This window comes from Dromaius novaehollandiae, chromosome 5 (genome assembly GCF_036370855.1).
Source record: "Dromaius novaehollandiae isolate bDroNov1 chromosome 5, bDroNov1.hap1, whole genome shotgun sequence".
NCBI classification, from domain to species: domain Eukaryota; kingdom Metazoa; phylum Chordata; class Aves; order Casuariiformes; family Dromaiidae; genus Dromaius; species Dromaius novaehollandiae.
Window position 1 is genome coordinate 54,118,354 of NC_088102.1, and position 26,340 is coordinate 54,144,693.

A 26,340-nucleotide genomic window follows, 5' to 3' on the forward strand; every position below is an offset into this window, starting at 1 on the left:
ACTGTGTTCTTCTGATTTTTGTATGAATGAATAGTATTGAATTTTACTGGGACATTTTGAGCACCTGTTGTTCCCTTGGGATGTCACGTTTGTTCGTCTTGCTTCTGGTCCCTGACAACCTTTATAGTTTGACACAGATTACTTACAAGTTTGCATGTGGTGAGTCTCGTAATCTCATTTGCTTTACCAAACTTCATACGCTGCTCGGAGATACATTCCCATTTCACTGAAGTACCTTCTCAGTGGCAGAATACAGATAAAGGTAGATATAAGTCACTATAAAAACTGCGTTGTGATGCTAGATTTGTTCATTTAGTCAGCAATAACAAAACACAAAGCAATAGGTGAAATACCTAGGCTATTCTTGAGTATCTGATTTTTAAAAAAGTATTACATTCCTTTATGCTGCTTTCACAAACAGCAGGAATCAATTCTCTCCTAAGTATGTATGTTCAGCTTCTCATGTCTTAAATGTGTATTTAAATGCACTGATATTGGTCAATTAAGTAAATGTGGTTGTGAATCCTGGAGAAGCAGTGTTTTTTAATGGAAATAGTGAAAGCCAGTATTATTTGTGTATGATATTGCACTGTAAGAAATGCTCTGTCTTTATCTCACCCTATTTTTTTTTTTGATGTTCTGCCATCCCCCAGAGGGTGAGAATTACTGTGCTGACTAATGTGCCATATAGACCACAGTTTGAAAGGTTTATTTTAGATGGATATAATATTCTACAGCAGTACACCACTGGCATGGTAGTCTGAGGAAACTTGCTTTGTTGCTGACACTAATTATTCTATGGATAGATAAGTAGATGACTTCAGACTCTCGGGTGCCATTTGGAGGACAAAAACCAAACTCCCGTCAGGCTGTGCCCTTAGACATAGCGGCTTGCTCTCTGCAAAGGTCCAAGTCTGCTGTCCCTTCCTTTCTTTAAGTCTGTCTGGTGTCTGCGCAAGAGCCAGAAGTCTGGCTTTGTAATGACATGTGAGCTCCTGAAGTCCAGGCAGCTATTGTGCACGCAAGAATGAAACTCAGTTTAACTAGGAGCTTGCCTTCTGCCCACTATATGTTTTTATTTAAAGTTTTCTGTTTAGAGGACAACAGGACAACATTATTATGATACTGTCTGACAGCAGTATGTTGGGGTTTTATTTTTTTTTATTTTTTTTATTTTTTATTTTTTTTTGCTATTAATGGCTGATTATATACACTGTAAGCTATTTATTTCCTCATGGTATGCAGTAGTATTCATAATGTAGAACAAACCTAATGATTTCACTGCAAATTTTGGAAAAAGAGAGAAAAGTGCCACAGCAACATAACAATAGCATGCATAAAGTTTCACAAAGCTGTTCAAAGAGCTATTTTTCCCCACAATTTGACTTGTCTTGTCAATGTACATTAGAGAAGACCAGTTGATTATTCCTCAGTGGAACCATATTTTTTCAAAAGATCAAACCTGATTTGACTCAGAAAGTGTCTTTAAACAGAAATGGCTTTTGTTCTTGCCCTGTAGTATGAGAATATTCTAAGTTTAAGGTTTCAGAACTTTTATTTTATTTTCACTTGAGTGAAGATGAAGCAATTTCAAAAGGTTTCTTTATTCTGCTGAAGCTAGCATTAGTGAGGCAATAGAGTATTTAAGTACTTGCATTGATGCTTCTTTGATTGTATTTTCTACCTGGCATTACTAGGTACATTTTCAGCTTAGCACATGGATAATTGGAAACATGAATCTCTTCAAAATATACAAAACTGTTGTTTGTGATATATATCTCCATGCTACACAGATATGTTTCATTCTTGGCTTGAGTAATATGCTTTGGTCTTAAGCTAACTAATTTAGAGTTATGCTTAGGATACACCGATTTTCAGTGAGATAGATGAAGACTAGGTACCACATGAAAGAGTATACGACAGTGTATTATGTTTATGATGATTTTATGAATCATGCTGTAGCATTGCTTTATTCCTCATCCTTGATGAGTGACACAGTAATATGGAAGTGAGTACCACAATATTGCACCATTGCATTACACAGTACATTTTCCTTTAGTGTCATTTAAACTGGATAGATAAAATAAACATGACCTGAAGTAATTTCATTTCCAGCCTAGATTCTAACTCCTCACAATAATGATGAAATATTTGAAGGTGACTTTGCATGAATGGATAAGTTTAAGCTATTTTTTTCTTTTCATGGACACACATTTCCTCTGTATCTGTCTGTTTATGCTTGAGTCCCCAGTATTTTAAGCCAGTTAAATTTCACAGAACTCACTCCTACCTGTGACTTGTTGCAAAAGAGCACATGCCTTGCAAAGCTCACTCACTTGTTCTTTTAAGATGATACTTGAAAAGATATGTTTTCCGAGAAATTTTTTTAGAACGAAGATTTTAGTGAAGTCTCTTGAAGCCCCAGTAAGCTGCATTGAAGGGCATGAAGTGAGGGGATTCATACTGTTTGTGTTTTGAAAAGCCCAGAGCTCATCATCTGCTGGAGCTGCTGTTAGGAGATTGCTGAAACCCCTAGTACGAGGGATATTAAGAACAGAAACATGCATGTGCAGAAAGAGCAATCGTTTTCAAAGCTGCCTTGCTGTCTTTCATAGAAGCCAGTCACAGCAGGTAGCTTGAAAAGCTGTAGTTAAATGAGTTTCTTCATCTTCCATGTTACAACTTACATAGGGGAGAACTTCCCCAAATCAGGTCATATAACTATGACTTTGTCTTCTTCCAGATCTCTTCTGAAGGCTTATTGTTAATATCATGTCTGCTGTGGACTACACAGGGGTATGACTGCTGTGTGCCTGCGGCGGGTGTAGATCCCTAAAGGCACTCATTCATCTCAAAGAGGTGTGAAACATATGCACATGATTTTCTCTGAATTTAGTCAGGGAATACTGCAATTAAATAATATTCTCTCTGTTCTGAATTTTTTCCCATAGAATGAAATTTAATTTTCTGTCAGAACAAGGCCTAAATGGAACATTTAACCCCGGCTCAGGTAGGGGGCTAAACTCTCCCAAGGCAAAGACCGAATTTCATTTTCTGGAGAACTTTTGAATATTAAGATTTTTCTTTCAACGATTTCACATCGACGAAACACTGCCAATACTCTTGCAATGTTTTATTAAAAATTATTTATAAAAAAATTCTTAGGAGGCATAGCTGGAAAAATTTTTGTGCATAACCATTGAATGCATGTAAGAATATATATAGTGTGAGCACGATCAAGTCTGCTAAGAGCAAGCGATGTTTGTTGTTATTCAGGAAGGCATGATGTTATGAGCAGTGGAAGTGGAACAAAAACAAATGCCATAGCTTTGCTGGTTTCTCACATAGCATTTAATGGCTAGGAAGCAGTTTAGTCATGATATCAGGGAACTGATACATCTGTTAAGAGAAATGCATTCTATGCACCATAAAATTAAATGTTGCATTGCCAAGCAATATAGCAAGTATCCCTTTAGTCAATTTTTGCAAACTAAACATTGTAAAGTATCGTAGGAAAGCAATACTGTAAAACTGTTTTGAAAATATATTCCATTAGGAACACACACTGTATCTGATGGAAGGATTAAGGCTGCCATTTATGGCGCTGTATTTTTTCTACATTAAGAATGTATTGTGTGGTGTTAACAGACTATAGCATAAGAAGGGTAATTCACATTTATTTTGAACCTCATCACTCTAAATGAATCCAAAGTACTAAAAATATCTATAGGACATATGCTCTGTGGAGCTTTGAGGTGCAATTGGCAGGTTGTGAGGCAAACAGACGATATCTGGATGCTTTGCGTGCATCAAGGAAGAAAATTTTGGCCAGATACAGCAAGCTTGAAGCACTGCACCTTTGAAAACTCCCAGCACCTTGAAGGCACTTGTAGGGATCTTTCATTGCTTTGACTCCTGAAGCATGCAACACCATGATGGGGCCCGTATGGCAAAATACAGAGCGTGCTGCCCTGGAAGCGCTGAGATTAGATTTGTGCCCTCAGTGATATTTCTCTCTGAGAAGCAACCAGGGATCTATACTTCATCTTCCTTCGCCTTTACCATTCTCCCTGCATATTCCTTCCCCATGAGCTCTCTATAGGAAAAATAGCAAAGAATGGCAGGTGGCAGAAGCACAAATCAGGGTTGCGCGTATTTTCCAGATATTGGCTAAAATGCCTGTGTGTAGTATGTGTATATCTAAGAACAGAAACCAGCAGTAAGATCATATAAGTTGTCACAGAAATGTACTCCATAGGAATTTAGGGGACAAATTCTTAGTAAACTGATATAGTTTTACTGATTGACAGTAGCAGAGAATGTTGCCCCTTGGGTTTCTGCAGTGCTGTTGGCTCAGCCAAAGATTATACACACAAAGATTGTATTTGCTTTTCTGCTTTTACTTGTTAAACACGTAGTTTATTAAATTCAATTTCTGTAGTTAACTCTATTCTAAAAAAGTGCCAAGCAGGTTCAGGTTCTTAATGGGTCTACCTCACTGGGGGTTTGTAAGGCTTAATTGTTTATAATGTGTAAAAGCTTGAGATGAAAGGAATTATGTAAAAGCAACATATTATGATGATTATAAGGTTGATGATGATGATGCATATCACACATGCTGCCACATCAGACTGAGCAAAAGCAATCTCTGCCTTTTGACTTTGAAGCATAACAGTGAGAACAATACCACTTTTCAGTGTTTCCTTTTTCCCCACTGAAAAATTCAGTTGGCTCTCTCAGTTGAATCAAAAAATTTAATTCTCTCTCCTTCTGGATGAGCCTTACATTTCAGTATAAAACTTACTTGGTGAGATTAGTTTAGGTAGATCCAGATGTTGAGCTGAACATAAGCTTCTCCTCAAGGGGAAAATTAAAAATAATTGCTAAGAATCTACATTTTTTTTCCAGAAAATTGTGCTTCTGTGGTAATATTTTAGCTACTGAAAAGCTTTCAATTTAAAATGCAGATTAGCACTGAGATTAATTTAATCCTATTAATAGTTACTTTCCTTCTCTTTTTAAACTAACAAATACAAAGGTCAGAGGTGTAAAAGAGCACACAAGTTATCTAGACCTAAGAGAATCAACTATTTAGTGTGGTATGTTTTACCAATGTATTTGAAACTTTGTTTTTTTCCTTCTTCATTGTTTTTTTTTGCCGTTCTTTCTTTGCCTTGTATAAACTTGATTTGAATGAGACAGAGCGCCCTGGGGCATTGCTAATGGGATACAGAGCTTTTCATCTCTCTCTTGCCAGCTTGACAGGGTCTTTAGTGAATGCAAACCTTTATCTGTTAGAGACTGCGAGGTAAGCTAGATTCTGTACATTGAGATTAACTCTTAATTCTGTTCCTTAATGGGGAAATGTATATATCTAACACGGCATCTTTCTTGATAGAGAGTGAAGAGCAGATGGGTATTGTGAATGAGCTCTGAAAGCTTCACATGCTGAAGGAATGCAAACAGGTTGGCAAAGTCTTTCCTCTTGTGTAGCTGCCAGACTTCGATCTCTGGAACTGACAATTCCCATCTTTCTGGTATTGTTCGATAGAAGGCAACTGCGCTTTGAAAAGGCATTTTGTTTGGGGAGGAATGCCTTGGGAGGATGAGCGAGATTTAAAAGATGGTGCAAAATCCCATTTGAGAATGTTTTCAGAGATGCAAGCAGAGCCTTTACTTGCAGCAGAAGTACTTACCAGAAGTATAGTGTTAAGTCAGTGGGAGATAATACCTAGATTTTAGTGTGCTCATTAACGGGTACTCTGCTTATGCTCTCCTGATGTCTTTAAGTCCTTGATACAGAGCAGAAGAACCCATTGCCATTTTATTTCCTATTTTCTTCCTCTTCTCCCTCCCAATATTGTCACCATCAGATAGCTGCACAAAATATGCATTTGTAAACTAGGGAATCATTAAATGCTATCAAAACAAGTGAGTATTTGCTTTCAGTTTCAGTTTTTGTGCTCATGATAAGATTCCGGCAACCTTAATATTGCTGAGTTTAACACTGTAGAAGCTATGATTGCATCCAAGCATGAGTGGAAGAGTAACAGGTTCATTTCCAGCCACAACTAAGTATTGTCATTCTCATTTACAAGGTCAGAAGATAATGTTCTTCATACAGGCAAGTACCATAAGGTGATGCTTTACTGAAATGTTGGGTGTATTCTTTGGCAGCTGTTCAGCCTTCAGCCTTTCTTAATGAAACACGATTATTTGAGGATGCCAGGTAGTCTTCATTAGGCAATATACAGTAAATCTTTTACACTGACCGAGAATGTTTCTAACAGGTAAACAGACTTGTGGTTTATCAGTGAAGTCCCATATCAATGCTACACAAGTATGTAAAAAGAGTGAATTTAGGGTCTGGATGTTGTTTGGTACATCTATTATGGTTGGGTAGAATCCACCTACTCTTGTGCCGAATGTATCTCGACAGTATTTGCATGCAGTGGGAAGCTAAGACCAGAGTCCTGTAGAAGACACGCAGATGGAGAACTGTTTTTATGTTGCCTGACTATTCCATGTACTGCACTATGGTCAAACACAGCTAAGATTTTGTCGACTGTTTATTTAATCCAGTTCTTTTCAATGAATTCAATGGGATTGGAATCAAGGTATCTGTATAGTTGTGATAATTTACCAGATTAGGCAAGGGAAAATGTTTCTGTTGCGCTACTAGAACATGCTTCTTTATCCTTAAATAAAGATTGATTAAGCATAACTGATTTTTATAGAAACTGTAAACCATACTATCACAGCCAAAGTGGAAGCAGGTCAAAAGGTTCAAGTCTTTTTTTTTTGTGCTGTGAGACAAACAGAACTGCATAACATTGTGGTAATTTATCATCATTAATTTTCCCAATTAGGTTTTATTAAAGAGGAATACCTTGTGCTGTAATAATTGAAGTCGTTAGTAAAGTGTTCTTCTGTCTATTTTGATAACTATATATAGTATGCGTGCATATATATGTGTGTACATATGTGTATGTTATGTACATACGTATTCTGTACAAAAAAAGGGAAAAAGAACACAGGACTATAATAAGCACATTGGTGTGCTATAAGGAAAAAAGACGTTAATATGGTAGGTCATGTGTCATTTCTCAAATAAAGTAAATTTCAGTTTGGTTTTACAGCTTTGAATGTTGACTTGAATTTTGAAAGATGATTTTCAATTGGCTTCCAGAAAATGTATTCCACCCTATTTTGTCAGGTTTAGTATTGGGTTGCTAGACAGACGGTTGCAGCTGACTTAAAATGGTGCGCTAAAAATATTAGAGAGTCCAGCCTTGAGGAAGCAGAGCAGTAAAATGGCAACAACAATGTTTATTTAGTACAGAATCATCTGGGGTTTTGAGAGATGCTTTCAAAAGTGTGATATTTCAGAGTACAAATTGTATTACAGTACTTTTGTCTTTTACTGTTCCAGTTGACCTTATTCATATACATTTTAGAAAAACATCACATATCTGTCCTCAGAGCACTAAAACAAGCTTGACATCAATACGTGCGTTTCATATACATATTTTACCAATAAAGTATAATGTACGTATTTTGTCTATTCAGTATGCTTTCTGAATTCGTTTAATAAAATAAATCTTACTTGCTTATTAGAAAAAAATACAGTGAAAAATTACCAGTCAAGGTGTATAACTTTTACATTCAACAGTAGGTTCCATTATTGGGGTAATACAGGAAGTAATTAGTGATTAATAATGTGATTCATTATACTAACTGTAAGGATCTGATATTTCATTGTTCCAAAAAACCCAGCATCTCTAGCCAAGCAGCCCTTGAACTCACCCTGAAAGAGTCCAGGGGAACTGCCTGCTTCTGGAGTACAAATCGCCACAACTTGATTATGTATCAGTCGAGCAAAACATCAAGCACCAAGAGAATTTAGCATCATATAGCAGCAAAGAAAGGGCCTCCTTCAAAAAGTAGTTAGTGCCTTTTGAGAGCTATCCTTGGTCCTCCAAATTCTCTTTAATCTTCATTTTTGCAAGTGCTGTGTCACAGAGCACTGGGTACTTGGAAAGATTCAGTCCTAAAACTGCTAAAACGGCCTAATGCCAAATTCTACATTAGTTCACCACATTGATAAATACTATGTAGTATGGGTATATATACACACATATATGCACACACACACACGTGCACATGTACTATAGAGAGATTGTGTGTGTATATATAAATATATACACATTAAAAATATATATGCCCCCACATATACATATGCATGTATCTAGTATCTTTGCCCTGATTTCTTCCTTATGTGTTCATTGTTTTTTATGTTCATTCCAGGTACTCTTCCGTTCTGCACTTTAACCTTCTTTACTCTCACTATGTTGCCTCCTAAATTTGGAACAGACTCCTCTATTTTTTTCTGAGTGTCTGAAAAAATCCCTTCTTCAAACCCTAAATCCCAGATTATTAGTCTTTGTTCATACCTAGCTCTTAACAGTATTTTTATACTACCTGTATTTGGACTTTTGACTACACTAGGCAGGCAATTACATTTGTGAAGTACCTCATATGTGTGCCATCTCTATAAATATAAATCAGGAATAATAATTTTACAATCAGCTCTTAGAAGGCCCAAGTATTTATAGGCTTTTCCTGAGCTGAACTAAACCTCACACATAATGCATACAAAATCTGAAGTGTAAATTAGGCTGGACGCCACTCATAAAGGTGATGAACTGCCTAGCTAAGGAGTTGTCTTCTAATCTCAGAAGCAGTCACATCCTGATTGCTCGATTGACCTGTACTCCCTAATCCCCTTCCTTCTCCAAAACGTGGGATGAATTTTTTCCAGACCAGTTCTGGTGCCCACAGTTCATTGCTGCCAGCTTTGTCCTTCTCTGACTTCAGCCAGCTGTAAAGGGACACCAGTAGCATTTTGCAGACTTTGTGTTAAATAAGTGTGACCCTGTATCCAATGGATGTAATTCACTGAACCAAGAAGTTTTGTACTTCTGTAGATGATAGTATCACACTTGAGAACAGAGAAAAAGAACAGAACCTCTGCTGCTCCCTTATTTTGTTTGTGTGCTTTCTCCTTCGTTTCTCACTTGTCCTCTAAACCCGCCTCAGCAACTGGTATCATCTGATTATTCTGGTATTTGGCATACATAGTTGGATTGTTATCAACTACGACCTTGTGCGTACTTGGCTGACTAAATTCAGTCAGCTAATGAAATTGTGGTCTTTCCATCAATTGATTATCAAATTGCTTGGATAGTTCAGCTAGCCCCCTCTCTTTTCCCAAGCCAGCACATTTTTGTTTACCCATGCAGTCTGTGTCTGACCTCTTCCTTGCCTTTCCTTTATGTCCATTTCTCACTTGACATGCACATAGTCTTTGAATCTGGCCAGATATCAGTGGACTTTATGGCCATTTTACTGATCACTCTGTTGATCAGTAAATAGATATTTCAAAAGTAGAAGAGACTTTCTCTTGCTATTTCTGCTGCCCACTGCAGCAATCCTCAGACACCTGCTGGTTTTCAAGGAGAACAGAGAAGATGCGAAGAGAGGATTATGCTTTCCTGGGCAGTGACCAGAAGGAGCTGTGGCCTGCATTTTGGTAGAGAATACAGATGTGAGAAAAGAGCCTTCTGTGAGCACCTAAAAAGGTTGTGTTTGCCCAAACCTCTCCCTATAATGCCTTGTACCAGTACATAATCTCTGGGCAAGCAGAGGCATCAGATTGAAGTCCCTTTGAATTCAAGTCTTCTAGGAAACTGTTGTAGGTTTAAATTTGGGGGCAAGGTCAGCAGTATACTGCTCCCCTCGCTGCAGGTGCTTAACGCGCTCTGAAGCTGACAGGAATGTGTGAGGCCAGCTACCAGCTGCTTTTGTATGGATGCAAGCACCCAGTACTTTGGGTCAATATGCAGAAAAGACACAAGTTAGTGTACTGCTGCTACACAATAGAAACTGGTATCTTGTCATGCTATCTGAAGGAGAAGTTCTCACCTGGGCTACACAGCAGTTGCCTCTGCAAAACACAGTAAGAGTTACTCTGCACAGTAATTGTCCTCACAGTTTATGGAGGGACTTGCCTATGGAAGTAAGTTAGTTTGGCTTGTATCTTGGAGCATGAGGGTTGATATCGGCAATAAACTTAACCTAATGTGGCAATAGGTACTGTTTTGATCCGTGTGAACGCATGCTGGTCAGCACACCCCGTTGAACAAAAATGTGTTTTCTTGCTTTAATTAATAGTTTCTATTCCCTGTGATGTGGGGGCCAGGGGTTGTTTTGTTTTTTTTGGTATTGCTATATTTTTTACTGTTATGCAAGCTATGGTACATTTTATTTTTTTCTGCGGTGCTGTTCCTTTTGGTGCTAATGGAGCTTATTTTTTCAATGCTGTGTTTTTCCTTGACTAAAGAAGAAATAGGGAAAATCATGAGGGAGAAAAAAAATCAGTGGAAAAAGCCAAGAGTGCCCCCTGCTAAGGCACTTGCTTTTGGACCTTTTCCATCTCTTTGTGCTGTCAAATTGAAGAGATCAGCTGCTTAGTAAACTAATTGTACAGATGCTCTTAAAATATTGATGGAAATAGTTTCTCCCTTACTGGTGTTTGTTGCTTTTTGGTGGTGTTGAGATGAAGAGAAAACAAGGATTGTCCACTTGATATAATTTCAGTCGGTTGCCTGCGAGTTCAAATATTTGCTCATTCTCAAATGTTAGAAGATAAATCCTAAATAAATGAAGTGCTTCTTTTTTATTTTTATTTTTATTTTGGGAAAAGTAATGGGCAGATCAGATAAGGGAAGAGGAAGTACAATATATTAAGAAGGAGTAAATATATTATACCTATGGTTGCGTTATAGTAGGTGACGTTACTTAGCTATAAAAAATGTGGATTATGCTGTACAAGGGCAACATCAGGAAATAGGCCTATTAAAAGCAGCATTTAGTAAATATATCTCTATATATGTAATTCTTATAAAATGCTAATATAACAGTTATATTATGATGCTTTATTATAATTTTATAGAAAGTTTAATTTGTGTATAGATCAAGAAATAATGTTTAATATATATCTGTTTTAATTGGGAGGGTGACTCTTGTGTCTCTTCATAGGTGATTTTCCTTTAAATTCATAGGATAACTACTTTTTTCTGTATTTGATTTGTGTTTTTTTACTTGTTGGTGATTATTGTATTATACTTGGAAGTAAGAGGTGTTCACTCAGCATGAGGGTTCCATGCTGCTGTTCCAGCATCCAGTGCACAGTGAGGTATTGTACTGTACTACCTTGGGAAAAACACAGAATAATCAAGGCAATTTCTTCGGCATTGTAGAAAAAGGAGTTGGAACCCCAAAACCAAACTGACCAACTTTGCCTGAGCCTTATGAACAGAGGGGCTAAAGAGAGACTGCGCAATTTTTAGTAACGGGCAGTACCGAATATTTGAAGCTGCTATTGGCATGCCTCCCTCACACAGTCTGTCCTTTTCATTAGTGCTTAGATTCAGGGAAAAACGTAAGGACCTTACAAAAATGTCAGATGAATTCCATATCTTCTACTCAGACAGGCTCTAGCACTTCTAACTCTTCTTTTCCATACTGAGGATGTCCGTAATGCCCTTATTGGGAGAGGAAATGACTGTATTTAACTAGACAGAGGAAAAGAAACTGGACTCTGTAAATAAGTTAGCAGTGGGAATGCAACTTGCACGTGTCCGGAGGTGCCGATACCAGGTCTGCGCGTTGCTTCCTGCTGCTCTTTGTGGAGTTCTGTAGCCAGGCTGCCCTGCCCCTGCGATGCTGATCACAAAAACGGCAATTCCAGCAGAATCATCATGTTAGCTGATTCCATTTTCTGTAGTTCCATCATCAAGGAGGACACACTTCAAAAAATGAAACTCTTTCTCTGCAGAGAAAGTACCACTCTTTAACAAAGGTTTTTTATGATAAAGGCTTTTACTTCAGAGGAAGAAATCTGTTAGCATTACAGAGATCTGTCCAGCTTTTCTCACTCTTCCAGAAGCCGCCTGAAGTCAATGGAATCTGTTTCCATTGCGTGTGGAATACTGAATAAGACCCTTACGTTAATGATTTGTGGTTTTCATTGTAGACTTTACCCTAATGGCTTCTTCACTTAATTTTCCCGATAAAATATTTATTGCAAATTCAGTAACCATTCACCTTTTTGCAAGGTTTCCAACCTGCGAATAATTTTAGAGACAGGATGTATTTATGGGAAGGCACTAGGAAAATATGATCCGACCAAGATTTATTTTTCTTGTGTTAACTTACCTTAAGAGGCAGCCTGCAGTCGAGGTTTACTACTGGTAGTTCTGTGGTACCGTTTCCCCACCCGCCCCGTAAGACATTTTGAAGGGTCTAAATGGCAGTAGAAGCCTTAGGTCTCACAGTCCGTAAGAGTTACGAGAAAGCGTCAGCACCAAAGCTGGTGTTTCCTGAGAGCATGAGCACTCCAGCTGATTCACTCTTCAGTGGCTGAGCTGCTCCCTGTTGGGTCCTCTTGTCCATCAGTAAAGCGTAGGTACAGAAGTGATGTAAAGATTTTGCTTAATTAATCTCTTCTACTGAGGGTGTTAAAAGAAAAGATCTCATTATCAGAAATGAATTAATTTTGATAAAATGTTCTGAAAGGTTTCACTCAGAGGCAAAAACCTATCAGAGAAAATAGTCCAAATGAATGAAGTTTGGTAAAATTATTAGCAAGTGAAACAAGATTTATATTGTTAGAGGTATTGAACATTCTTAAAATTCGAGGTAGTGCTATCAGTACTGCCTGTAATACTGTGGGCTCTTTTTCTAGCAGTTAAGGAAAGTAGCCTTTAGACAAACATTCTGATTTTGTAGCTGTGTTCTGAGATTTGTGAGTTTGATGTTTCCACTTGCTGCAAACCTACAATGCAGGCATTAGAGAGTCTGTAGAAGCACCATCTGGGAAAGATGAATAATGTCCTCAATAGCAGGATAATTTTGGTCGTCTTCCTTGGGGTTTTCTATTCTTGCATAGAAAAAGATAAGAAATAAAGAATCCAAAAATCCATCAATGCCTGAGCAGCAAAGACAGCTAGTCTGTTTTGTAGAGACCTTTTCAGCTTCTGCAGCGATTGAAAGGAGAGCTGAATTCGTTCCTTCTGCAGCCATTGCCCAGCTTCTTCCCCAGCACTGTCCACCCGCCAGCATCCGTGTGCTGAGCTAGTGCCAGGGTAGCTCCTTGCACGCTGGGCCCTGTAGAGTGCTTTCTCGTAGGAATTAGAAGTAGTGCTGTGTCCCTGTACAGATACTACTCTTAGGTTGACTTACTCATGTACTAAGATGTGACGTGTTCAACATTTTGAAATTTCTCTCTTCTTCACAAGTGCTAGCACATCAGGATATGTATGGAGGAGGTTTATTTTGATCTGAATATGTAAGAAAGAATAGAAGGAAAGAGAGCGAGAGAGTTTTGGGCTGTGGCGAGTGCTCCAGTCTCTCTCTCCCAGATGTGAAGCGCGTGCCTGGTGGTGCTTGTGGATGTCGAGACTTGCCTGCTGCGAGGACATGACAGAGTTTTGGCACTAATGGGAAAATCCTTTAATCACCAACCTGCCTTGTAAACCTTTCTCTATTAGTTATTTTAGAAGACAGCAGAAAAAATAACAGTTTTCTATGCAGATCTAGCAGTAAGATTCCTTGTAAGAAGCAAATATTTCACAGTAATAAGTCGTCAGTAGCAGTTATGGTGGTAAAGACAGTGGGTGAGAGCTGTTACTTAAGCCCCCTTACCTATTCCTCATTACTGCTTATATGTATGTCTCTTCATCTCTAATAATTTTCAGTGGATCGGCATCATTGCTGTAGATAATAAACCTTTTCTTTTTTTATGCCCTTTATTACTTCCTCCATTTGAAGACCCTTATGTAATTCTTTTCCAGTGCACTATGGCATATATTGTGGATAAGCTATTCACTTTTTTGGCAATGAAACTGGTTGTATTTTTCTTTTTTGCCATTTATATCTGCTCTGCCACAATTCTAATTCGTTTGATGTCATGCAGGAATGTATTACTACTTCAAGAAAGTCTCTGCTTACTGTCAAACCAGAAAAAAATCAGATGAACCTTGCAGCTGTTCTGAGAATACTGAGACCGTAAATCAGCAAACTTTCTTTAAAGAGTTACAGAAGGAACTTTTTGAATCTTTGAATCGTTTTGCATGTTTTTTCCAATTGTGTATTGTAATATTACTTTCAGACTTTAGCAAAATTATGTTTTTCTACAAATATTTTAGATGGAAAAATCACAATTAAAATACTACTGTTAAACCTTCTTTCCGTCCAGTAGAAATTGAGTGGTTTCCAAATAGATATATTTCAAAAGACTAACATATGAAATGTGTACATCGATGGGTAGGACAAGTTGCTGGGCAAGAGCCGCTCTTTCTCCACGCGGCCGCCTTGCGCTGTTCCTAGGAGAGCTTATGTTCTTCTGTTACCATCTTCTCTAAACCACTTCAGCATTCTTCTCATGTTACCCTCCGTAAAACCTCCATGGTATGACATGCTATGAATTATATTATTAGAGTAAAGCAGCTCCATCTATCAGCTCAGTCAAGAGATACGATGATGTGCTTTTTTGCCTCTAAGTGGTTAAAAATTACAAAAGAATCTTCCTAATGTTGAGTACTTTATTGACTTCGTTTTTCTTTTTAGTGCCTTGGAAGATAAATCTAAAACGTTTCTTCTGTTATCTAGCACTTTAAGCCTTTTCATAGCATTTGTAACATCTCTTTGCCAACACTCCATCTGTGATTTTAGCTTGCAGAAAACACTTTGCAGTTCTGTTATTAGCTTAGATGCAGAGAGTTGCTGTTTAAATATTAATTGCATCTTCCCTCATAAGTGCAGTTAAGCCCGCTGAGTAACTTGTGGAGTTTAATAATATCCAGGAGAGGGTGGGGAGTGTGCTGTGGGTAAGGCCTGCTTTTATTCCTAACAAAGTTTTTACTGGAGTTGATGGTGCAAAATAGATCATGTCCTGCTGCCCACAATTTCCTTTCCTCTTTTCACCTCACTTCCCCTCCTTGTACAGACACAACAAAAGGAAAGAAAAAAGAGTAACATTGAACCCCAAATGTATTTCTTCCACAGTTAGCGAACTTCCTGCAAAGCTTGGCTGGTCCAGTGCATGGAGCACCACACAGTGCTTACAAGAAAGCATGCAAGATCCGACTTTCATTTCAGATGCCAGTTTTTGCATAAGTTCGTTTGTAAAGTACTTGTGTGCTTTCATATAAAGCATCACACCTCAGTAGAGGCATTATGTTGTGGTTGACCCCTTCTCCTCTGTTTTCAGTCAGGGCCTAACCTTATATCATTTCCTGATTCTGCAAAATGAACTTTACGCCCCCTCCCCCCCCCCCCCCCAAAAAAGGAAAATATTATGTGTTTAAAAGCTTTTCAGTAAAGTGTATTTGATGGAAGTGAGAAACAAAGTAGTTAGCACCATCTGACCAGCCTGTTCTCCGTGGATTACCAGAACATTGTAATTGTAACACTCATATTGGGTGTAATTGAAAGAAGATCAGTGCCACTAAAAATAGTACGCTATATTTTTCCCTCTCTCCTTTTTCCAGATGGTTATTAATCTTTTATTGGTGAGGTGGTTTGCCTAGGGGTAATCTGAATTCTTTCTTCATATCATTTAACTGAGTTGCATCTCTTTGTGTTTGCAGGTGGATTGGATTTTAATATATTGAATTCTGTTAATTGCTGTATAGAATGTGAATGATTTTCTTGTTATCTTACAAATGTATAATAAATATAAAAATTATGTATTACTGCATATTCATTTTATTTTTCAGCATTCTGTGAAGAGGGGTGCAGATATGGTGGAACTTGTGTAGCCCCTAACAAATGTGTCTGCCCTTCTGGATTCACAGGGAGTCACTGTGAGAAAGGTAAAACTCTACTTGAAACACTTCTCCTTCTTTGGAAATGGGAAATATGTTATGCTGAATTAAGAAATAGTTGCTTTTCCATTGGGTTACTTTCCATTCGTTCTGTGTGATATTTTCTCTTCAGTGAACATACACATCTTGACAGTTCTGTGGATGCCTTCTTCTAACTGAAAGATGTTCTTAAGTTAAAGATGGAACATTTAGAGTTGTGTCTGCTTTTGCTTCCAGTGAGCACTGTTAGGTAATTGAGAGGAAGGCGAGTTAAAAATATTTACTCCACGTCTTCTCTGGTGCCATCTCAAGGTGGCCTTCTAATTTTAATGAAACTATTTTGCAGATTAGACCAGAATTTGGGTACTTGCTTCTCACTAGTATTGCCATTAAAGAATTCTTCTTAGTTGAAGTTGTTGGATTCCTAAGATTTTATTTGTTTATAAGTCGCTGAGGTCACCAATTCTCATAGAATTACAAGCTATTGAAGTGCATCTCACAAATGATGGGTTAATTCTTTTCAGATCTGTCCCAGATTTTTTCCTTTACCTTGTTTTTGACAGTCCCTTCCATAGGCCCTCCTTTCTTTATATGTCACAGAGATCTGGTTCCTTGTCTCCCTTAAATAAGAAGAAAGGGGTCTTACAGGATGCCACGTAGGACCCTGATTGGCTTCTCTAAACAGCAGATTTCAGATTTGATCTGGGTCCATGTTGACTGTGGTTGTACTTCGGTTAAATAACCTGATAATAGAATATTCCATGTTGCATGTTTGTTAGTGAACCTTTTGTACTTGCCGTTACTGGTGGAAACAAAGTAGATAGTTAAGGCAGGTTGTGTGATGTTAGTTTGGGTGAGATCATAATTGACTAGATTCTTTAAGAAAAAAAAAAAAACCCCAAACAACTGAAATAACCATTGAAGGGCAAGTTAAATCATTAGAACCACTTGTTACCCAGAGACTGTTTAATAATTAGCATGTAGCAGTATCTGTTTAATACATGGCTGTTCTGCTATAATAGAAAATAATTTAAGCCTGGTTGTCAACAAATCTGCTCTGAGTAGCTTCTGAAAATTACTAAAGCTTTTTATGGATGTACTCAAATCACTAAATACTGAAATCCCATAGTTTCTAGTTGTCAGCATTGTTTCCTAATGATTTGAGAATAAATTAGGACGTTAATATTTTCATACCATTTTGAATTAATTTCTGAGTATTTGTATTCTTATGCTTATAGCCCTTGGGTTATTTGTTTTAAACAGAGATAAACTCCCAAACCTCCTGACACTGAGCAACAAGCACAGTTTATGTACATGGGGAAGTAATGGGGAGAAATATCTGCCTTGGAGCACCACCTACCATTGCTCCCCAGCCTCTAATGCTGCTAGATATCCTCTCCCATGTACAGTTTACTCATTCCTTTCCACAGCCTCTATTTCTGCTTATTCAGCAGAATTATTTCTGCTATTCAGCTTATTCAGAGAGTTGTAGGATACCTGAGATGTGGTCTGTATACCTGAAAATCTTGTAATAGAAACCCTTGAGCTGCGTGGCCCGGGGAGCACCTGCCTACCCAGGGAGTTGATGATGTTAGGCCATCTTTCAGCTCTACTCGCTGTCTTTCTTTCACCAATGAATCTTGAAGTGTCTGTCTTCCTATGGCTGTAAGGGGACATTTATGACTAGAATACAGAGTCTTTAAATTGATAAATTGATGGTTTAAAATTGATAAATGGGTGACATGACCACAAGTGAAACCTATGTTTTCCCTGCCTTTTATATTGTTTTGATCGAAAATAAGAGTTAGCACACCAAGTAAAAGAAACATGGCAGGCGCGGTACCCTCACTATATCAGTAAATTTAGAGGTCGATATCAGAAGGGACGAGTTTCTGTGTGTAAAATCTATATGCCTTGGACTAGAAGAAGGATTTTTTTTTTGGAAAGAGATAGGATGTGCCAGTATGCTATTCAGTAAAGTTGAACTAACGATGAAAGCATTTAGAAATCTCACGTGCAAACTGATTGAGGAATGAATAGGACTTTGCATATGAGAAGTTTGTCACATTTTAGTTGCGTTACAGTATTTAAAAAGGTCAGCAGATACACCTTAAGTCACATGTGTATTTCAGTGGCTGACTAAGTGCATGTCAGATATAAGTGGTGATAGCTTCAGCCGCAGAGGCACATGTCTCGGAAAAGTTGTATGTTGAAAATAGAAAGCTGATTAACCACCTTTGAAGTGGGTCTCCCTTTGTTTGCCTGCTTACTCTGGGAAGATGCAATGGTGTCAGGAGCAAGAGTTAGTTCAGTGAGGACTTCCTTCATAGTCTCGCTGCAGTTTGCAGTGTTTTTAGAGGATATCTGAGGTATTCAAAAAGCATGTTTGTTTTTTTCTGTTGTCTGTAATGTTAAAAATAGGCACCTTGTTATGTTTAAAATATGGTAGCACTCTCTCGATCACTGTCCATCACATAGTCTGAAGGCAATGAAATGGTAGGACACCACTCTAAATCAAAGCTTAAATGTTCCTGGTAAAATCTTGTCTGATGGAAGCTTACAGTGAATGGATGCATATCTAAAGTAAAATGATATGTTTTGGTAATGTATTCTATTCGCCACACTGCATTTAAAGATGTCCTTCAAACCGACAACACAGCAATTCCTCATACATTATTTGTGAGCTGAAAGGACTCCTTTGGCTGAGCATAGTGTGACCCAAATTGGCTTTAACATCATGGAAAGTGTAAAATGAACCAGCAATTAGAAAGGTTGTTGAAAAGCAGGTGCATTTACTTCTGAATATGAATGTTCTGCGTTACTCATCAGTTGTGACTGCACGGCTGAAATGATGATATTAGATAATTTAAAATTCAGAGATATTTAAGAAGGGTAAGATTTATAGTGGTAATCTACTCAGTTTAAAAAGTGAAATTAAAACATATATTTAAGGCATATGTGCAAACGCAGCATGCGGCTAAGAAAAATTAGCTATTGCTAATTATTGCTTTGCCTGAAATGAGGAATAACGATAACACAGTTGTGGGGCTGACTTTTTCTTTTTGCATGTGAGATGAACTGGAGATTGATATCCAGAGATGCTGTCAGGTAATTCTTCCTTCCATCCATTCTTTATTATGCTGTTTCTAGAAGTACGTGCTTGATGCTGCTGATCAAGATTGATTTTTTTTTTTTTTTTTTTTTTTAAAGTTAGCCAGGGCTGAAAGGAATGATCTATGTGATCATTACCGTTTATGATCATATATAACACATAAGTGATACCTGCGTTAGAAACTTTTTCCATTAGAATTTTTGCTGACATTGCTGTGTGGTTCCAGCATGTATGTGCTCGACTGCTGAGCTGGGAATGTGTGTCCTAACTGTATATAATGGTCCTGGCTCAAGCCAGGAGGCATCTTTGGCAAGCATCTCATTTGCAGAGAATGCAAACACAGTTCCCTGAAAATTGTTGGCAACATGGAGTCAAATGCCCTCATTTTCGTTCCGGTGATGTTTTCTCCATCTCGTATTTTTGCAACTTCAAAAAAAAAAAAAAAAAAATCATTCCTTGAGCTGTTTTTGTCTCTCTGTGGGCAAACCACATGTCAGTGGAGTTATGTTGGTTTTGTAGACAGGCTCCATCACTATTCATTGCTGCTGCTGCTGAAGCAATAAGGATGAGACAGGAAAGACAATGTAGGCTATCAAAGCGCATAAACAGGTGATTCCATGCCTGGAAATCGTAGTCTGTCACAGAGATTCCTTAAACACCTGCATGGCCTTGGTGGAATCATGCCCTTGGGCCTAGAAACACACAGCAAGTTATATACAGCTCTGGGATGGTGACCAGTGGTGGCAGAAATTTCAGCTATGGGAGTCAGATCCTGGAATTGCACAGTGGGTTTAACCCAAGCGTCCAGCATAGAAACCTGGAATGCGATCTGCCATAGGAAAGCAGACAGTGATGCTGGTCAACATACCCCCAACTCCAGCTGGTCACTGGCAGTCAGTTTGGAGAGGCAAAATCTGATTGCTGTTTAGATACGAGTCTTCAAAGTGTCCATCTGCACAAATTACAACTTTAGGTAATGAGCAAGAAACAGCAGAAAGGTTTGAAACCATAGGTTCCCAGCTAGGGGCAAATTGAGAGAAGTGCAGTATTTTTCCAAAAGCTGCCAGAAAGCCTTTGGCAGTGGTGGGGCATTGCCTCCAAAAGTGATTCAAAGCCATTGCACCAAACCTTTGCTCCCATGCCTCATGACAGAGAAACGACTCAACTGCTGCCTGAGCCAATGCACAAAGAATGGGGAATATGATGCTGGTAGATTAAAAGGACTTGGCTTAGGCTGGAGCTCAGAGAGGTGAGTGTTTCTGTTGCAGTTACGTGTGCACTTATAATGTTTGTAAAGCTGAGTGGAAGAGTGATGTCGGAGAATTAGCTGCTGATTGTAAACAGTCAGCAACGAGGCTTAGATATGGCAGAGATGCCTCAGGATGGAATAATTACTGAGGTTATTTTTTATGTTGTTGCCTGTGCCTACAAAAGCTTGTCTGATACTGAAGCATGACCTGTCACCCCAGTATGTACTGTTGCCGAGAAATGTGCTCTGAATCCCAATAATCACTATGTGGGGAAAAAAAAGAAATCAATGCTTGCAATATTGCATTAGTTATATATGATGTCTTCAGTGCAATCGTAGTTCGTGTTTTTCGCAGGTGTGCAACGAAATGTTCCTGTGTTCCTATCAGCTGGATATGTTGTGTATATGTCAGGAAAATGAGGCCTTTAGCTGATTGGCTTTGTAGTGGTTTGCAGTACCTAGGGGTTGTTGTCTAAGAAGCTGGCATACTTTGTGCACTCTTCTCTTGAATTGCTTTTTCTGGAATATGTTGTTTTCTGCAGTCCTCTGGGTAAAACTCCCTCCAGTATGTATTCTTTTGGACCCTAGAGAGAGAAAGGTCTGTGAGAATATGCATTTCCATGTGCTGTTCCTTTGATTCCTGAGCTGGATCAATCTTTAGGCGTGTAGCTATCAAAGACCTTTCAGTTGAGGAACCTTGTTTTTTTTTTTTTTTTTTTTTTTTTTTAAAAAAAAAAGACAGCAAACAAAACCAAAGCAAAACAGAGAAAGATTTTCAGTGAGTACAGTAAGCTAAGTGTCAAAACTCCCTACCTTCCTGTACCTAAAGTGCTTTTGTAAAATATGCAGCAAGATTTATTCCGGTTAAAAAAAAAAAAAAAAAAAAAAAAAAAAAGCTGTGGGCACGATGCTTTGCATGAGATTCTTTTTAAAGCCTCTCATTTCAAGGTGAGGTAAAGCCAGTGTAGTGCAGCAGAGGAGGGGTGAAGCGAATGATGCTTAGCTTATTACAGAAAATGATGATTGTGGCTGATACGACACTCCTGAGGGTGCAAAAGATCCAGAGAAGGCAGATGCTCCAGGTGGCTGAGGTTACCCTGCTCCATTTGCTGCCAAGCTGTTTACAGCATTTGCCCCAGCAGTGCTTATCACAAAATGGCAAGGGGTGATATCTTAATGTGATAGAAGAAACAAAGCTGTCATTTCTAAAGATATCAGGGAATAGATCAAAGAATATCTGCTAGAAAAATCTGATTAAGATTGTCTCTGAGGATCAAGGGGACATCTGTCTGCAAATCAACAAATAACTCTCGATGGAAGAAAAGTTGTTTGTTCTATCTCACACTGCCAAGCCAAAGAAAAGTGAACTCTCACAGACCGAGAACACCATTCTTCCTCTCTAGCTGACCGCAGCGTGAGGAGCCTGGGCTGGTTTTTGTAGTGCTTACGCTGCCTTTTATACTGTAGAAGTTTACTTGTAAAAGCCGGGAGGAACACTAAGCAGGCACTGGGTTATTGGTTACAAGGGATGTTTTTATGTACCTATGTAGTTTGTTTTTTATATTCAGGTGTCAGTGCCTATATATTTTTGTTTCTTTGTAATGAAAGAAATATCTGCTCTATTAATCTTTTATGTTAGCTGAAATGATATCTTGACATTCCAGCTAACAAATGTTTCTAATATTCTAATGCTTTATTACTTGTATGACTTGCGGTCATAAAATATCTCTTTTGCAGTTTTCTGACTGGGTGAGAGACATCCATTTTTAAGTCATGGCAAATTATTTTGTTTTCCCTTTGCTCCCCAGAACTTGCACTTAGAAATTGGGTAGTATTATATTGTTTATCCTGGCTGGGATTATGCTCGATTCCTACGATTTACATTTCTTCATGTAAATTCCATTTCCTCTCCCCGCTACCAGGATCTATATGCCAGTTGTATGTATGGGGTATTATTTAGGGATGCAGTTTTATTCAGACAAGAGAAAGGCAAGATTTAGCCAATTGACATCTACTTTGCATTTGGATTCCTGCAAACTGACGTAATCAGGAGGTAATTTCTGTTGAACAAACTTGGTAGTGCAGAGAAGATCCAAACCCGTGTTATGAAGTCTTTATTCTTTTGCCTTAGATATCCCAAATAATACCTTTAGATAGTGTCTTGGCAGGCCATCTTTCTTTGTGTCTCCGTTCCTGTTCGCAAGGCTCTTGAATTAGTATCTTTGATGACACGCTATTGAATCATTATCGAATTTCAAAAATAGCTATGTTTTATTCTTCCTCACTGCCCTAGTAGTAAAATGAAAACATATGTGATATTTAGAGAAATGAATGGATCTAACTCCAAAATGTTAATGGCTTTGTATCTACCTGTTTAATGGAGCATTGGATTTGACTCCTTGACTGTATCATATCATTCCGACTGAAAAGCACGCAACCAAAAATGTAAATAGAAATGGTGGTAAATACTTTGGACTCCTTTGGCTTTGTCATGCCAACTGTATGCCTTTCTGAAGGAAAACCTGTCTTTTGGTGCTGAAGAGATGCACGTCGAAAGGATAAAGTATGTTTCCTCAGTTTGGCTGTGCTAGCACCCAGAGGACACCCACGGCATGGAGAGGGAAAGCCCATACAGTTTCCGAAAGGTGCCTAGAAGACGCAAAGCGTAGTGCAGGGTCTGAAAGCAGCAATCACAGAAAAAAAGCAGGTACCTGCCTTTCCTAGCTGAGAGAAGAGCATGCTGTGAGGAATATAAGCTATTCTAGCTGAACAGGTAAAAACTGTTAGGGCTTTTTACCCTCTACTTAGTGTCTGGGAATCACTAGAGGAAAGGGAGGTTGGTTGGTTTGTTCTTGTTTTCTTTGTTTGTCTGGGCTGCTGCTACACATGAAGTGTTAGATCATCCATAAGCTCTAATTATGCACTGTAGAAGGAACATCATATTTAGAAAAAGACAGGTAAAATAAGTGGTAGCAAACTCCTAGACTTTAAATATAAGCCCCAAATTCCCTTTGAACATCGTACAGCACGCGGCCTAGAGAGCCAAGTTTTGTGCAAACACCTTGCTGGAACCGAGGCCGTGGAGTTCATTCTCTGCTGTAGGACTTGTTCTTTCTGGTCCTTTCCTGAAGTGCTCAGCCTCTGGCTTAACATTCGTCCAGTTTCTCACCAGAAACAGCTCCCAAATCTACAGTTCAGGTGTATCTGCTGCAGTTTCTTGTTGGACTCTGATGACACAGAGAGTGTGAATAAATTCATTTCAAGCTGTACAGAAAAGACTTGCTTTAAAATACATACTTTATGATCACTTAACTATAAACAGGACCATTCATTTTACTCTGGTTAATCAAAATAAAATCCTTCTCTGAGTGCGGTGGACTAATGCTAATATGGTAACACAGCTTGTCAGGACATCATGAAACCCACTGCTTGGTTCTTCCTAGCGTATGCCTACATGAAACAAAAACAGAGTGTTTGTAAAGAGAGAGATCAGAATAGATAGTGAACTAACTAAACATCAGGTAAAAACTTCCACAGTCTATCCAACTACAGGCAGTATTTAGGGGACATCGCTGAGTTTAATAAGCTCTCAGCCACCTTACTTTTTCTTATCAATGGCCCTCTGTAGACTGGGGGAAACCAACCATGAATATTTAAATTTGCTGATAACCTAGAAATATAACTTGAGATGTGCAGAGAGGCACAGAGAGGTACTTGCATTTTTTAAGACAGAACTTCTCTTGGCTTCAGTGAGAATTTCAGCTGAGTGAGAGCTTCAGGATCTGGCGCAATTGAATTAGGGGAAATGAAAAGGGAATTGTTCCAGTGAAGTAGAAGAGCGTTTAGAGTGGGGTTTTTATGTGGAACAGACTGATTTAGCTGTGATTATCAGCGATAAATATGCCATCCCTAGCTCATTGATCTATGGTATAAATCTAATTAGCTACCCTAGGAGTAAGGTCCTATTCAAGCTGGGTAAAGAATTTAGAGTCTCTTTGCAAAATTTGTGCAGCGACTGGGAAGTTCACCATCTAGGGCCACGTTTCTGCCAAAGTTAAATACAGTAAGTATTAACATATTCCATGAGCAATCTCATTGAAGTTAATTTATAGATGTTGCTTTATTCAAGGGGTGGTGAGAGCAAATGAACCTCAAAAATCAGAACGAGCATGAGAAAATAATCTCTTTGAGAAGTAGTGCGGAAGAACTGAAAGGAATGGCGCAAAACAGTACCTTTCTATTTTAGAAGTATTTCATAATTCTAACAAAGAGTGAGTTTTCCTGTTTTTCTTTTTTAACTGTAAGATTTTTTTTTCCTTGACAAATTACGGTGTGAGAAGGGCATTCTAAGCTGGCGGAAATGATGTTACAGAAAAAAAAGTAGAGGTAACCAGCACGGTCTTTTCCCCTGTGGATAGGAAATACACAAAGGTAATAGCCATCTCTACTAGCTTTCATTGGGCTGACATTCAGAAGAAGAGATCATGTCCCCATTCACATAATGCTGGGAAGGGCAAATAAAAAGGCATAGATCACTTGCCCTCTTACGTGACTTATGTAGATTGCAGCTCATATACAATGAGGATAACTAATCCAATTAGTTTGCATTAGGAGTAGGGGTGAAAATGTGAGTTAAACCCCTGTTAAAGGGTGTGTCATCCTTTCTTTATTAACTGTGAGGTAGCCCCTGTAACTTCTACAATTATGCTGAACTTCAGTCCTTTTTAATATCCTTTTCTGTAACAGTAACAGCCATGGTTTTCAACAGTTTGCTCTCAGAGAGATGTAGAATTGTGGTGGTGTTATAAAAGACTACAGTGAAGAAAAGTCTACAATAGAAGTAGGTGGCTCTCTGAAAAATCTACTGAGTTAAAATCGGTGTAGACCCAAGTAAACATGCCCTCCTTCTTTAGGTTTGTACTCAAAAGTTTATACAGAGAAGAAAAAAAATGCAAAATTTTGCTGATATGGAAACTTACAAACTTGCTTCTCCCTTTCCAGTGCTTTTTATGCATCAGGTGAAGCATTTTTATTGTCTTCAGTCTGTTTGATGAGTCTGTTCTGCTGCAAAAAGTACATGATGTGTCCAAAGACTCCTGGTCCCAGTAGAATTTTTATGGATCATCCAGTATATCAAGAATGGTAAATTACCAAAGAATCAATAGAGTAATACCTGTTGGGTGTGAAAAAGACCTACGAGTCTATCTCCTAGAAAGTGTGAAAAGCTCACTAACTCAGTGTGCAGATTCCTGTTGGTTTTGGTGGGCTTTTGTTGATGGCTGTAGTCCCCACAGAAAGACTATGTAAGATGTTAAATTAAATTGTGCTTAATATAAGGTACATGTGAAGCATGAAAGTAACTAGGATCCTTCTGCTTTAATTTTTTCTTCGGTTGTTCCTTTATACTTGAGGCAGCTTTAAAATAACAATCATATTGTACCTCAAAAAATTATATGTCAAGGTTATTTTTGAAACTTTTTATAATCTAGTGAAAATCTGTTCAGTCCTTCACATTTGCAGAAAGGGACATCTTCCTAAATACATCAAACATTTTCCCCTTTTTAAAAGAGAGCCTCTGATTTAGCAACTCAGGCAGTCCAATAGGTGGAGTTTTCTACTACTTAAGCAGTATAACATCTGAATTATTTCTTTCCACATGTAATATCTACTAAGTAGATCAGTCATTTCAGACTGAAACATAAATGGTGGGGCTTTTATGTGAGGGAGTGAAATCCCCTTCTCATTTGATTTTTCTGAAGCGACATTCTCTGTATGCTGGCAGTCTAATCTTTGAGAATGATACTCATTCATCTTTTGAATGAGACATAAAATGAAAGCCCTAAACACTTCTGGTCATTAAAGACCCAGTTGAACCTGTATCCTATTCCAGCTCAGGTAATTACATTCTGCCTCCTTCAGTAATGTCAGTCGGAGAAATTACACATTTGAAATAGCTGTCTGGCTAGCGTAGAGTGGCACCCATGCTTTTGCTTCATAGATAGCTACATTTCTGTGGTAGGTTACAGATCTTACAGCTTCTGATGGCAAAT

General features: G+C 38.3%; 1 protein-coding gene across 4 annotated transcripts in view; it reads left to right on the top strand.

The window, feature by feature from the left end:
* The window catches only part of NELL1 (neural EGFL like 1), a 294,281-nt gene that overhangs the window by 209,697 nt on the left and 58,244 nt on the right, over positions 1 to 26,340 (top strand). For all 4 annotated transcript variants that reach the window (XM_064512849.1, XM_064512850.1, XM_064512852.1 and 1 more), the window contains exon 15: positions 15,843 to 15,938. In XM_064512849.1, the coding sequence (XP_064368919.1) occupies positions 15,843 to 15,938 (96 nt within the window). The remainder of the gene's footprint in view (positions 1 to 15,842; positions 15,939 to 26,340) is intronic.